The following is a 15,223-nucleotide window of genomic DNA, read 5'->3' as shown; positions in this document are numbered from 1 at the left end:
ACAGAATTCTTTATAGTATTACAAACTAGATATCGTATGTATAAAGCATACATGTTTATGAGTATGCTTAATTAGACTTGCTCTGTCGGGACCCGTGAGTCGGTTGTACTTATTTGTTTTTTGATAATAAAGTAATGCTTAATTTTCAAAAATAAAATTATACAATAAAATATTAGAAAAATTATTTGTTATTGATGACATTTAACAAATATATGTTTTCAATATATATATATATATATATATATATATATATATATATATATATATATATATATATATATATATATATATATATATATATATATATATATATATATATATATATATATGGAAAAAATGTATTACTTATTCAATTATAACATACAACTATTATTTATAGTCAAATTCTATTAGTATTAAATGATAACGTAAACAAAAATAATATTTGTATACGGAAAAAAATCTATTATTGATCTAAATATTTTTATATACGAAAAATGGTATTTATGATCCCAAAAAAATTTATTCAAAAAAGGTATACGGGAAAAAAAATAGTATTGATCTAAATATTTTTATATATGAAAATTTATAATTGATTCCGATATTTTTATAAATGATACCTAAACATAAATAATATTTGTATATGAGAAAAATCTATTAATGATCTAAATATGTTTATATATGAAAAATGGTATTTGTGATCAAACAAATTTTGATTCAAAAATTGTTTACGGCAAAAAATCTATTATTTATTTAAATATTTTTATATATGAAAATTTACTATTGATCCAAATACTTTTCTAAATGATACCTAAACATAAATAATATTTGTATACGGAAAAAAATCTATTATTAATTTCAATATTTTTATATATGAAATAGGGTATTTATGATTCAAAAATGATATTTTTTTAAATGTAGAAAAAAATTACTTATTAGAGGAAAAAAATGATTCAAAAATTGTACACTAGAAAAAAATTATTATTGATTTAAATATTTCTATATACGAAAATTTACTATTGATCCATATGTTTTTCTAAATGATACCTAAACATAAATAATATTTGTACACGGGAAAATATTTATTGCCAATTTAAATATTTTTATATATAAAAGATGGTATTTATGATCTAAAAATGTATACGAAAAAAATTTATTTATTTAAATATTTTATATACAAAAAAATTTATTATTGATTTTTTTTTAACATTCTATTTGAAATAAATATATTATCTAAACAAATACGAATAACAGACCAGAATCCGTGCGTATGCACGGATTTATTACTACTTTATATTAAAAATAATAGTGTTCCTATGTAAATTATATACATATATGATTAATAATTGTTTAAAGATATTGATTAATATTTAATGTATTGTTGAATTTTTAAAAATCTAGTACCAATTATATGGATTTTTATTCGATCAAAGTATATATTTGATGCATTTATACTGGATTTTTAAAAATTTGGTTTTTTTTCGAATTTTTTCAAATGTCTTAGTATTCATGAACTGATAGGAGCGGTTCCAAGGCCCAGCGAGTCCAGGCACGCGCCCGGACTCAATCCATATTTTCTTTGTACTCTTCTAATTTAATAGTCGATTTTAGACAAAATCAAGAGATAAATTAAGGGTAACATTAGTAAAAATAGGATGTGAAAATAAAAACAGATGAATAATTAATAGTGTAAAATTTTTGTTCAAATGGTCTAAAAACTGTCTAAAATTTCTGGCTCTGCCACGGATAGCTGAAACTTTTTTTTGACTTTTTATTCATACAGTGAAAATAAAAAATACTCTACTTAAATTGAAAAACTACAAGTTTGCACAACCTTAACAATTAGCCTCTTTGTTCTAGAACAGTCATGTTCCTCTTTCAAACCAAATTTTACAATTGGAAAAACTTAGCAATGCATCTCTCTCTCTTAATCGTTGCATATTGGTCCACCACCCATGTCGGTCGCCCCTTGCTACACAACACAACACTGTATTGCTTCTTCTTCATCCGAACAATCATTTGTACTTGCTTCTCTTTTTTTTTTCATTTCAATGTATGATTTCATTTTACTTTGTTATGTTTTTTTACTGAAATTTTACTTTGTTCTTTAATTGTATTTTTTGTAATATTGTTCGATTATTTTATATTCAATTTTAGTTGAACAAAATTCAACTTAAAGTGTATTTTTGTTAATTTATTTAATTGATTTTGCAGTACAAAAGTGATAATAAAAAGTAAAAAAAATTGATTTTTTTGTAAGAGGAAAGAAAGAAATGAAGAAAGTTTAACTTTTATATTTGAAACTCAAAGAGTTCTTGAGAATCCAAAAGTTAAAGAAAATGTTAATAGATCCTGAAAAATATTTTTTAATGTGAGAATATCCATTAAATCAAATGGATGAAATACGAAGAGCTTATTTTAAATGTGGTAAGGTAAAGAAAACTATCAAAACTATTTTAATACACTTGGTTTAGTCTTTTTTCTTCATGGTTAGAATATTCATCTTTAAAAGACGTTGCTAATTGTTTATTATGTTATCTTTTTAACAAAAGACCAAGTGGACGTCTTGGTTCAAATGTTTTCATTTCTACATATTTTAGAGGTCGAGAGAAAGTTAAAAATTAAAAAGCATTGTATATTTATTAAACACATAGGAAAATATCATTCTTCATCACACATCAATATAATGAAAGCTTATCAAGACTTATCAAAGCTCAATTGAATTTATAAAAAATCGACTACGTTAACTTTTAAAGCTTGTGCTTTTAAAGGTCATAATGAGAGTAAAGAAACATTAAATCAAGACAATTTTCTTCTAATGGTAAAACTCTTAACTTTATACAACGATGAAGTTGCAAAAATTGTGTTGGAAAATGCTCCATGTAGTAGCAAGTATACTTCACATCAAATTCAAAAAGGAATCTTGTACATTCTTTCAAGTACGGTAAAAAAATATACATGCAGAAATTGGTGATTCCAAATTTTATGTAATTGAAGATGAAGCTCATGATGAAACCAAAAAAAAGAAGGCAAATGTCTCTTGTTTTGAGATTTTTTTTATAGAGATGGTTTTATACAAGAGAGATTGTTTGGTCTTACACGTGTTAATGACACAACATCTTTAACTCTTAAGAAAAAAGTATGTGATATACTTTCTCTACATAATCTTGATGTCTCTAACATTTATGGTCAAAGGTATGATGGTGCTAGTAATGTGGGAGGAGATTGAAACGGTTTACAAGCACTATTTATGAGGGATTATTCTTATGCATATTATGTTTGTAGTTTTACTCATCAATTGCAACTTGTCTTGGTTATTATTAAACCAATTCATTATTTTTTTTAGAACCAAACTTTTATCTTCAATGTTGTTTGTTCTTCCAAAAAGTGTCATGAAGAGTTACAAGCTTCACAATTAGATGAAATTGAAAATTTGTTAAAGATTGGTGATATTATAACTGGTAAAGGTTAAAATCAAATTGATACTTTGAGACGAGCTGGAGATACTCGTTGGAGATCATATTTCTCTTATATTTGTAGCTTGACAAATATGTGTGAAACAATTTATATTGTTTCAAGAAACTTTACAAATGAAGGACTAAATTATGCTTCACGTGGAGATGTTGATAGTCCTTACAATTATTTGAGGGCATTTGAATGTATATTGATATTGCATATGATGAAAGAAATTATGGTGATTACAAATATCGTTTGTCAATCCTTACAACAACAATCTCATGATGTAGTTAATGTTATGCATTTGAATTTTAAAACAAAAGTTCTTATTCAATAATTGAGAGAAAATGGTTGGGATAAATTATTTACTTGCAAAATCTTTTGTGAAAAACATAATATTGAGATTCCTGATCTTGATGATGTTCATTCAACAATATTTGGATGTTCTCATATTAAAGATACTCTCGGGTAACCATTCAGCGTTATTTTAGAGTTGAAATATTTTGCACTACCATTGAAAAACAATTACAAGAGTTGAATATCATATTTTGTGATCAAGTGATTGATTTGTTAACTCTAAGTTATGTTCTGACTCCCACGCATAGTTACAAGGCTTTTAACTTTGATACTATGTGTATTCTAGTTGAAAAATATAATCATATGTACTTTAATGGGCAAGAGTGGATTAATTCTCAATTTCAACTTCGATATTTTATTATATGTGTTTGTCAAGCATCGAGTTTGAACAATTTATCAACATCAAGACTTCTGTTCATCTTTAGTTGCAACTCAAAACAAGAAAATTTATTATTTAATTGATAGAATGCTCCTCCTTGTAATATATCTTCATGTATCTACAATCATTATTTAAAGATCCTTTTCGACAATGAAAATTATCAAAACAAGATTGAGAAGAAAAATGGAGGCTAGTTTTTTAGAAGATGGCATGACAGTTAATATTGAAAGAGAAATTGCTGTGAGTATTGATTTTGAAACTATTATTGACAACTACTAAAAAACCTTAAAGCATTATGTTAAAGTATTTTTATGTCATACTCTTTAATCATTTGATGTACAACTTTGTAATTATTATAACTTAAATATTTTATATACATTATGGTTTGAATATTTTATCTATAAATTATAGTTTAGATTGGTGGCCACCTCAAAATTTGTAGTATGACTTTGCCATTGTACATACTATATATTACACCAACTTTTTTAAAATATGCGATAAGTTTGTAAGGGTATCACCGGATTTTTTTAAATTTTCGATAGGCCATTTTTTTAGTGGGGACATGAGGAAGAGATGGTAAAATCTTACCAAGATGGAGACAAACATTTGGCCACTCGGGCAAGTAACCGGTTCTCACCGGGATAAGATCGAAGAGTGTCATAGACCATGTATTCACCGTAAATGAGATAGGGTTGGTCGCTCGAAAGATCACGATGAGGAGGCAGATGTTGATGTAACTGATTATGTTGAGTCAGAGGCTCATGCGGAGGTGCATGATCAAGTTGGCATAAGTGACAATCGTGACAGTCCTATATATGAGGGGATCCATTTTAAGGGCCCTCCGACCCTATAATGCTAACATGGTATGTCGATCATGTTGCGTTCATATTATGATAGGGAGGTGTATAAATATTTTAATTTAAGTTGATTTTATGTATTAGTGGTTAATTGAAAATAACTAATGATTTATGCTTTACTTGTTATAGGACCGAGCCCTATTGAAGGTCCTTAGTCATGGTCAAAAGTTGAAGTAACTCTCAATAATGCAGATGCCATAGGAGGTTAGGATATTTATAGATGATGTTGACCTACTTTCGTTGGTTGATTGTATGCTCACTATGTTTGAAGGTCAATTGTTATCTGCTTTTGTTAAATGTTAACATAGAGACATGTTCCTTTCATCTTACATTTTATGAGATTTCGATTACCATGAACAATGTCTCCAACTTCTTTCATTTACTCTTACGGGTAACATTTTCACCTTTACTGATAAGCCCATAGATTGCAACTATAATTGTAGAGCAATACCTAGGGGCTACGAGAGGGTTAATATTGGAGGAGTTTATGGTTAATAGGGGAGCTCATTTTCGTCTCTCTTGGTTCTGGGAGACTTATGCATCATTGATGGTGCATTCTATGTACGAGGCGACCTTTAGGGTATACATTTTGCATCTTGTTAGAACCTCTATTTTGACATATAAGTCGCATGTATACATCGATGTGAGGTATATATATCCCTGTTCGCTGACTTTGGATCTTATAGTGGGGCATGGGGTTATGTTGCTTTGACGATACTTTATCTTGCTCTTAGAGAGTCGACAACCTTTGAAACGGGACAGTTTTCTAGTTACACGAGTCTAATTCTTATATAAATATTTAGTATGTATTATTTTGTACGTATTTATTAGTTATATTTAGTATGTTTAATTTGTTGTGATAAAATTATATGGTTTACTATAAGGATGGCAACTATACCCATATCCAATATGTGCCCACAAAAAATGCCTATAACGGGTAGGATAATAACCTGCAAAATGGATACGAGGATGTGCACAAGTAATTACCCATTAAAATAAGTGGGTATGGGTGGTGGTACGGGTGCCTTAGTATCCACCTCGTCCCATACCCACACAATGTATATGTATGTATTTTAATTTATATCATCATAAAAAAAATTATTTCTATCTCTTTAAAATAATATATAACAATTAAACTATTACACATTTTAATATAAGTGTTCATTTATTTACTATATCAACCATAAAATCTTTGAATTTTTTAAATTTTGTTAAAAAATTTAAATGATATGGTATTTTTCAATTGATAGAATTATTTTTATTAGAACTGCGGGTAACGGGTGCTTAGGTATCCATAGGGTACGAATATAAAGGTTGGTGCCCACACCAATATGGAATCGGGTACAAAGATTTTTTCAAACTGCGAGTATGAGGACGGGTACTATAATACCCTACACATTGTCATCCCTTGTTTTACTATAGTGTTGTATATACAAATATTTCTCGTCGATTTGGGACAAGTGTGATCGTGGTACTATTTCATATGGCTCCCCCTGGCCACGAGATAGAGCTCTAAGCATTTTCATCTAAGCGGTCTTCAGGAGTACAAGCGGAGGATCGATGCTCTGACCCTAGATGATGTCATATGGACATTATACGCATACCATAAAATGTATAGGGAGTTCGACAATACTACATTATTTTTTAGCTATCTACGACGGGAGAGTATTTTTACTGCTTATTTACATGAGAGGTGTATCTAGTAGTCTGGCTATGTCTAGGGCATACCTAGATCAGTGCCTGTTGTACCATCTAGAATTGATAGATGGTTTCATGCTAACATTGTGAGAAGTGTTAATGTTATTAGACAACATGAAGTGGTTGTGTATTTTCCTGGACAATGTTTGTATGGTTATTTGAATGATATTATAGAGTATCACACCCTTGTATCATCACTTTGGCATCAACCGAGCATGCAGATACTGGTGGACCTTTGCTTGTTGAAGAATATTTATATGACATGCCACCTCATCCACCACGTGGTGTGATTGATCAACAACGGATGCAAATGATAGCTCTTCTTTTTTATAATCTTGTGGGTTTCGTAAACCCAAATGGTGATATTTATGATATAACCTTGCTGATAGCACACATTTAATGTGATGGACCATTTATCTTTTATATGTTTGTACATTGTCATTATTTGTTGTCCATGTGACATTATTTGGTGTTGTTGTGACTTATTTATATTTATGATGTTGTGAATTATTTTATTTTGTTGTGACTTTAACTCAACTTAACCTTGCATAGCATAACATGAACATAACTTAACATAAATCAACATAAGTTAACATGCTCGTTGACTTCGATAGAGATATCACAGGTGAGAAGAATGTGATGTTAAGGTTGCATGACAACAACAAGACCAATATTAAATTGTATGTAGAAGCAATAAGATAACTCATGTCAGGAATCTTCATGCATTTGTCACACCATTGAACACCAAGCTAGAGATTCATAATGAACTCCTAACTTCTGATATTATGTCATTGAATAACTTGAAATACAAATCATTATTGTGAAAAAATTCACCTTCTAACCTCATTTAAACAAAGGGGAATGACTCTTCACCCACATCCAAGTAAATATCCAAGAGTCCGAAAACCACAATTTTAATCATCCTTCATATCTACAATATATTCAATACAGTCATTCAAGAAAATAGGAAACTAAGACAAAAAGAGGTGTCTTGAAGACTTGCTAGACGATTGACTTGATGGAGCTTTAATAAGTGATCTCTTGGACATTTGACTTTCCTATAAGGCATAAACATACTTCCAATATGAATAATCATGATGCAAAATACTTTTTATCCCCTTTTTACTCTTTTTGACTCCTTTTTTTGGCTTGTACTTCACTAGTAGCGAACACATAGAAGTTATATATGAATATGTAAATTTATGCACCTTTTCTCAAATAGCTCTTAGAACAATAATATCTAATGTGTTGAAATAATTTTTTAACTCCTCATATTCATCGTTTAAGTCCAGATGTGTCTCACTTTCTTCTTCAATGACTTCATATTCTTTAATGTGTAATTTCCTCCAAAACACATGAATGAATTCCAATGGAACGGGATCACCTTGTGTTTGAATATTTGCAAGTTTACATGCACAATCTAACACATGTATTATCCTAATTAAGCATCCACATGCAACGTTGTCAGTACCTACTATATTAACTCGTTCTAACTCTTTTGCAATGTAATGTTTACACTGAATTGATAAGAAGTCTTGCAATCTCGAATAAAAATGAGTGTTATGTCGATGCTAAATATTGACAATACTTTTTAGAAATGATTCTCTAATTGCACCTAACTTCAGCTTCCACGTGGTGTTGATTATCTCCCAACATCTACACAAAATTCTTATACTAGTATGCAATATGTTTTTGAGTCTTCAATTGGCATACTCAATCTTGTACAACAATATTATAGAAATATGTAATAAATAATTTAATTAATATTTACATAATAATATTAAACTCGCAATATTAAAAATGTACGTGTTTGTTGTCATGTTCCCTAAATGAGTGACTTGGTTAGTGCATGCAACAATAAATTTCTCCTTATATGGTGACAACCATGTTTGGTTAACATAATCAACAAAGCAATGGGTATCAACACATACTAGCTCCAAATGTTACAAGTGTTAATCATACTCAAACATCCTATTTGAATATATGACTTTGTTCTATAGTTCTATCACATGCTTTTGTCTATTAACCTCAATGGCACTCATCACGAAAAGTTTGCGATTAGTCACCTAGACCCTGGAAAACAACTTCTCAGATGTGAACAACTCTTTCAGCTTCTCCAATTCCCATGTGAATTTTCCTCTTTTTCATGTTCAAAGTAAGAAAATTCAACAAAGAAAATCAATTTGGTTGACATTACACCAACAATCTCAAGTAGGGGTAGCCTATACTTGGTAGCCTATACTTGTTGATTTTATATGTGCAAACAAAGATTAAAACCATATGAAACATATTCAAAAGCTTAACAAAATCAAGATGTGTCCATAATATATCACCCACAACATACGAGTTATCCATATCTTTGGTACAACACATATATTTCGCATTATGAATTAAGGTCAACAAATGTTGTATTTTCGTAAATGGATCTCTACTGGTAGACCAATATGTCAATATTTCCTTACACACTTGCACCATATTTGTTAGACTATCAACATTCCTATATTTCAATGCACTCATTATAAACCTTGATGCCATGTGGTACTTTGTCATGTTATTCACAAATTGTTTTTCTTCGAGTTTTAGATGACCTAGTATGTCATGATCGTCTAAATCCTCAACTAGAGTAAGATTGTAAATACCACATATAACCTTTATGTTCAAATCACAACCACTTGGTACATATCTCAATCTAAAGGAGAATTGAAATCTTCTACTACAAGTAACCTCTGACTTTTCTTTCTTATTATAATTTCCTCCCTTCTCACAACTAAGAATCAGTTTGTCCATCCCGCCTATTGCCTATTTGTTATATCAAAACGAATGGTAACCACAATAATAAAATGTTGTCTCCCAATAGATTTGTGCTATGATAACACTTTACTGAGTGAGAGAGAGAGAGAGAGAGAGAGAGAGAGAGAGAGAGAGAGAGAGAGAGAGAGAGAGAGCTTTTTCAATTAAAACAAAATAAATTACTCATAGATCTCATAACTCGATTAAAAAAATTTCAAATTTCAAATGAAACATGTAAATAAAACATATTAAACAAATCCAGTACATCGGATAGTTCAAAATATCTAGTATATTGAATTTTTTAAAATATCTGATAGGGGCAAAACATGTACCGAATTTTTTAATAAATTCAAAATAAAATTGCACAAGATTTTTAATTTACGCTAAATATTTAGTAAAAACTCAAACTTGCATCTTTCATGAATCATCGAATAGAAAAGATCTATTTAAAGTGATAAATGTAATTAATTTTTTAACTTTTAATCACTTAATTTTATTTATATTTTTTTAGAGGGGACTTAATTTTTTTTTCTTATTCCCTCTTCTGGCATCTTATATTATACCAAATTGTATTTATAATTTTATTTATTTGTATGAGTTTTAAGTTTCTTGCATATTTTTCCTTTTAAAATTTTAATTGCATAATTTAAATTACGTTTTCAAATCAATTTTTGGTGTGTCTGGTTTGACGTTTGAGTAGCCAAACGCACGTCTACTACTTCTTCCACAGTGATTTCCAACGTCTATTATCTCTTTCATCGTAATTTCCAGAAATTGCAAAACTAAACTTTCATGGTCACATAGAATTTCGCCGCACTTTTCCTTTACCTGCCGCCATTTGTTGCTTTGCTTTGGTAATGATAGCATTAGGAGCCTTTTTAATTTATTAAATAAAACAATTAAAAAAATTAAATATACAATTTTAAAATAATACTTTTATATTAAATTTTTTAGTGTTATACCCGTTTAAAATACTTTTGTAGATGTAGCTTTAGAAAAAAAAAATTGTTAAAAAAATACTTCCTAATATGTATCTTCAAAAGTAGGGGCAATGCATATGCAATTGCGCTAGGTGTCTAATATAGGGGTGGATTAAGAAATGGCCTTAATTAATATCTCAAAAGTATATCCTTTCGATCTTATGAATCAATTACTCATATTTTGAGTGTGAGACAATTCAATTAAACTAAATGCTGTCACTATTTAAAAATATATATACATTTATACACCAAAATTCTTATGCTATTTTTCGAGTGTCGCAACTCGCAACAACTATCCATCATGATAATTTGGAAGCTATAAACGGTCAATGCGAAGGTACGCACTGGACAATTCCAACGCGGAAACAAACACAGCCTTAAAAAAAATGGAGATATTATGGTAGGAAATAGGAATGCACAATATGGATATAACTCAGTTTTCAAAACTTCTCTCACGTTTTAAAGAATACCAAAAAGCCAAAATTGCCTTATCTCACAAGCAATCCATCTAATCTATGTATAACAAATCACAATATGTATCAAAGTATTTCAGCACTCTTCGTGTAGCAAAACCAACAAAGGAAACCAATTGCATAGTTTCTCCCCTTATAGTCAGCTCCTGCCATGGAACAAGGGGTAAAACATGACATTCCAACACCCAAATCACCAAAAGAAGCTGCTATTTCAATCAGTTTTCTCCTCTAAACTTGTCCTTTCTGATACTTCCTCAATCTCAGGGCTGCCGTTTACGGGACTATTGCCTGTGATTGTGCTCTCTGTAGCAGAAGCACTAGCATTTAAAACTGCGCCACTGTCGCCTGTTTGGGGAGAAGGAAGGCCCGAGGCGTGTTCATCCAATTGCACAGACCCTGCATTAGGGGAAGGAAGGCCAGAGATATGTTCGTCCAATTGCACAGAACCGTCCGCATTAGGGGAAGGAAGAGCCAATATACGTTCTTCCATTTGCACAGACCTCGAATTAGGGGAAGGAAGGCCGGAGACACCGTCCAATTGCTTTGGTTTGTTCAGCGCTTGGCAATGCGGGCAGTAATAAGTGATAAATGGGAAATCCTCCTTTCGAGCAAGACCTGAACATAAATAAATAGATAAAATAAAATACATTCTTCTTCGTTAATGTACTATTCATCAATGTTAATAACAATCATATGTTTTTCCTGCAATAAATGCAAAAGGGACAACAGCATAAACGATAAAACCCAGCCCCTTACCGTTATGCATGTGGCAGTTGCCGCATATGAGAGCATAAGATTGAGTTGGATCCTCACCCACAAGCAACGCTGCAATTCTTGCAATCCATCCTGCATCTTGTGGGTTTGAACTTTGAGGTTGATGTTCAACAACAACATGTTGATTATACTCAGACCCCGGGGTTTGATCGAATCCACCTGAACCTGAACCTACTAATTGTTGATCAGCAAAATTTGGTGAGGTTGTCCCTGTACCAGTGGATCTAGTTTGAGCTTGTTTCCGATTTCGAAGTCCAGAGGACTGCACAAGTTCAACATCATTGCTTTTCCCTGTTGAAGCACCGCTGCGATTGGAGTCCTCACCCATGTACCATTGCAAACCAGAATCTGCACCCAATTTAGACGCCAAAACAGTTGCAGCAGCTGCCTTTGCGGCTGGGTCTGGATCATATCTCTGTACATCATCACAGGTATAATAGTCAGCAATCGTAGAGCAGAAGTGAATATATACCATCAAAAGCTACTCTCTGTAACATAGTTTAAAGCACACGCATGGGCTTAATTCATAATGAATAATGGAAATTTGATTCAATTAGTCATGTTGTATGTTCAAATCATTGATTCTTCCATGTACAAAAAAAACCTAACTGAGAATTAGGAGGCCTGTCATCAAACTCTGATAAGATTCTGAAAATGAACTAATGTGTTGTGCCTATCAACTTAGATTTTCACATCATTGAACCTTCATAGACCACATTGTGTTCACCAAGTCTCAAATTTATTTTGTCTGCTCCAAACAGCATTAAAATTATGTAGCATATTGAAAACCATGTAACAAGCCTTGTTCCTTGTTTCAATTCTTCAAACAATCACCTGAATAAGCTGTTGTGTGGAGTAATAGTTTGTTTTTTCTTTGAGCTCGTCAATTTTTGCTTGCCTTTCAGCTCGAAGCTTTTCAAGAACATTTTGGTCCCTTTGATCACCTACATAGTCACACATTATGAATTAAACCAACAAAACTAGGAAATTTTATTCGTCACTTCTTGATGTTCAAATCATTACAGCCTTTATAACTTCATATTGATGGCAACAAATTTCTTTATCAAATTAAAAGCTACTCCTTCAAGCAATTTTCTATACACAAGTTTCATAAACTGTCTGTACATGATTGAATGAACTTTAGAACCATCTAATGAATTAAAAAAACCTGCTATGACCAAACATTTTTATCAGCATGTGCGGACTACCCTGGAGTCATCGATTGATAGCATGAGGAAATTCTTTCATCAAAACTATTCAATTCAAGACGAACTGAACTGCAGACTTTTACACTGACTCTAACAACTATGAGGACATTTTCTCATAGAAGAGAAAACTGGTAGAAATTGTAATTGGCGATGAATTTATAACTCCTTGTGATTGTAAAATGTTTAGTTTATATCATAAGCAAGACCACTGGATGACATTAAAATTGAGAATTACGACATGAAAGTTATGATTTCATTCACATAGATGACAATTGCAAACAAAGCAACACTAGAGTAAACTCAATCACACAGTAGAACACACATCGTACATTTGAAGCCCTGATTGTGAAAGAAGAAATAAATGCTGAATAAAAGCTTCTAACACTTACACATTCTTGTGAAGCTGATAAATGCTGAATAAGCAGCAGTTGATAGTGCAGGCAAAAGAAACATTGGTAAAACCCGGATTGCCCTCATTTTCCATTCGATACCCACTGATCGCGTTGTCATAATAGCATAACCTATAGCAATGACCTGAAAGTTGAAACTATTTTCAGCAAAAAATTATATTTTTCATTACAATGGAAAAAAAAAGGTACATTTTAAGGGCATGGCAGCAAGTCAGCAATTTACTTACTGATAGATACCAAATAACCAATTCATTAGCTATTCAATCAAAATCGATAACTAATGGAGTATGAACTAGTAACTAATATTAAACCGAACTGAATAACCACTGCTGTGGATCATTTGATCTTTGTGCCAAACTATAAATAAGATAATGCTTGGTACATGAATTAGAACAAGCCAGAACACAAGATATAACTTTTGTTTTATATTTGATAAAAACAACAACAACCAAGTCTTATCCTATTAAGTGGAGTCGTCTACATGGATCAACTTTCGTCATAATGTTCTATCCAGAACCATGCTTCTATCCAAATTGTTAATCTTGAGATCTTTCTTAATAATAACTTTTCTTATAGTCTTTCTAGATCTTCCTCTTCCTCTAATTGTTTGACTTCTCTCCATATGATATACTCTCCTTACCACAAAATCTACAGGTCTTCTCTCTACATGCCCAAACCACCAAAGTCTATTTTCCATCTTCTCGACTATAGGTGCTACCTCAACACTCTAATATTTTTACTAGATAAGTTAAAATTCTAGTTCCTACAAATAATTAAAGCAATAACTGAAAGTTTCCAAAAATGAAAGAAACCACTAAAATATATCATAATACCTCAAATATAATAGAAAATACAATGAGATTGCGGGACACGCGCCTCCTTGATCGCGATCTCCTGGCGACTTTAGCAATAATAGAAGCTTCCTCTTTAGAAATATGCTGAAGGCGCTTCTCAAAATCATCGCCGTGTAACCTAAAAAACCTAAAGAATCCAGTCCAAATTCGAGAAAAGAATCCTTTTCCCTTTTTCTTTTCATTCCCAGCAGCAGCAGTAGGACTCGTCTCTTTCTTTTCAACTTCCTCAACTGCTTTGTCATCCGTCATTATTCCCTCTTGTTTCCTAAAAACAAAAATTCTAACCGATCATCAATCACACTCACATACACAAAATCCACACAATTAGAAACCAAATTCAAAGGAATAAATACATGAATTATGGATCCAATTACTAATTCAGTTAATAACAGATTCAGTTATAACTAACAGGAAACACGATAAATGTTAAAATTCAGTGAATCGGTAAATTGAATAATGAGAAAAGATGAATGAAATTGGAAAAGAAAAACGATGAAGAAAATGGAGAAAATAACCTCCTCCTTTGGTTGATTATGGCGTGGATGGTTGAGATCTGACGATTGAATATGGATTACCGGAGGAGGAAGCAATCGGTTTTTTCAGAGTTTTGAAACGCGGAGTAAACACGTGGCAGGGGATTGCAATTTGAAAACGAAGACTTGAATGCCACTCAATGTCAATAATCCAGATGAAAAGGAGAAAAAGAAAACCCATGCACCATATATTAATCATTGAGTAAATAGCATGTTATTATAACATCTTTCTTCAAGAAGTGTTTTTTTTTTTTTAATTCCTTTGATAATTTTTTCTTCAAAATAATCAGTTTTCTAAAAAAATTAATGAAATAACCATGTTTTTATATAGTACTCCGTAGTAATTTATTTCAAAATAATCAATTTTTTTTTTTTAATATAGGGTCCGTTTGATTCAATCGAGGGAAAGGGAGGGGAAGAATTTTTTATCGAGGGGAGGTAAGGGGAAAGGAGTGGATGAATTTAATTATAAATA

The 15,223-nt window shown here is 31.2% G+C and overlaps 1 protein-coding gene across 1 annotated transcript; it reads right to left on the bottom strand.

Moving 5' to 3' along the window:
• Positions 1 to 10,873: 10,873 nt before the first annotated feature.
• Positions 10,874 to 14,930, bottom strand: LOC131660579 (uncharacterized protein At2g24330-like). The gene is made up of 6 exons (XM_058929839.1): positions 14,731 to 14,930; positions 14,195 to 14,480; positions 13,341 to 13,485; positions 12,578 to 12,687; positions 11,726 to 12,158; positions 10,874 to 11,584 (listed from the first exon to the last, which is right to left on the bottom strand). Exons 2-6 carry the CDS (start codon positions 14,462 to 14,464, stop codon positions 11,181 to 11,183), a joined length of 1,362 nt encoding a protein of 453 aa, XP_058785822.1. The 5' UTR covers positions 14,465 to 14,480; positions 14,731 to 14,930; the 3' UTR covers positions 10,874 to 11,180.
• Between the last annotated feature and the right edge of the window lie 293 nt (positions 14,931 to 15,223).

This window comes from Vicia villosa, linkage group LG3, assembly GCF_029867415.1.
Source record: "Vicia villosa cultivar HV-30 ecotype Madison, WI linkage group LG3, Vvil1.0, whole genome shotgun sequence".
Taxonomy (NCBI): domain Eukaryota; kingdom Viridiplantae; phylum Streptophyta; class Magnoliopsida; order Fabales; family Fabaceae; genus Vicia; species Vicia villosa.
Note: the sequence above shows the minus strand (reverse complement) of the source record. Positions and strands in the feature narration are given on the sequence as shown.

Excerpts from the sequence above, each read along its gene's own strand:
- LOC131660579 (XM_058929839.1), bottom strand. The coding sequence starts at position 14,464 with ATGACGGATGACAAAGCAGTTGAGGAAGTTGAAAAGAAAGAGACGAGT. Across the intron at positions 12,688-13,340 it reads TATCAGCTTCACAAGAATGT|GTGATCAAAGGGACCAAAAT; the intron begins GTAAGTGTTAGA and ends GTGACTATGTAG. Across the intron at positions 11,585-11,725 it reads CAACTGCCACATGCATAACG|GTCTTGCTCGAAAGGAGGAT; the intron begins GTAAGGGGCTGG and ends ATTTATGTTCAG.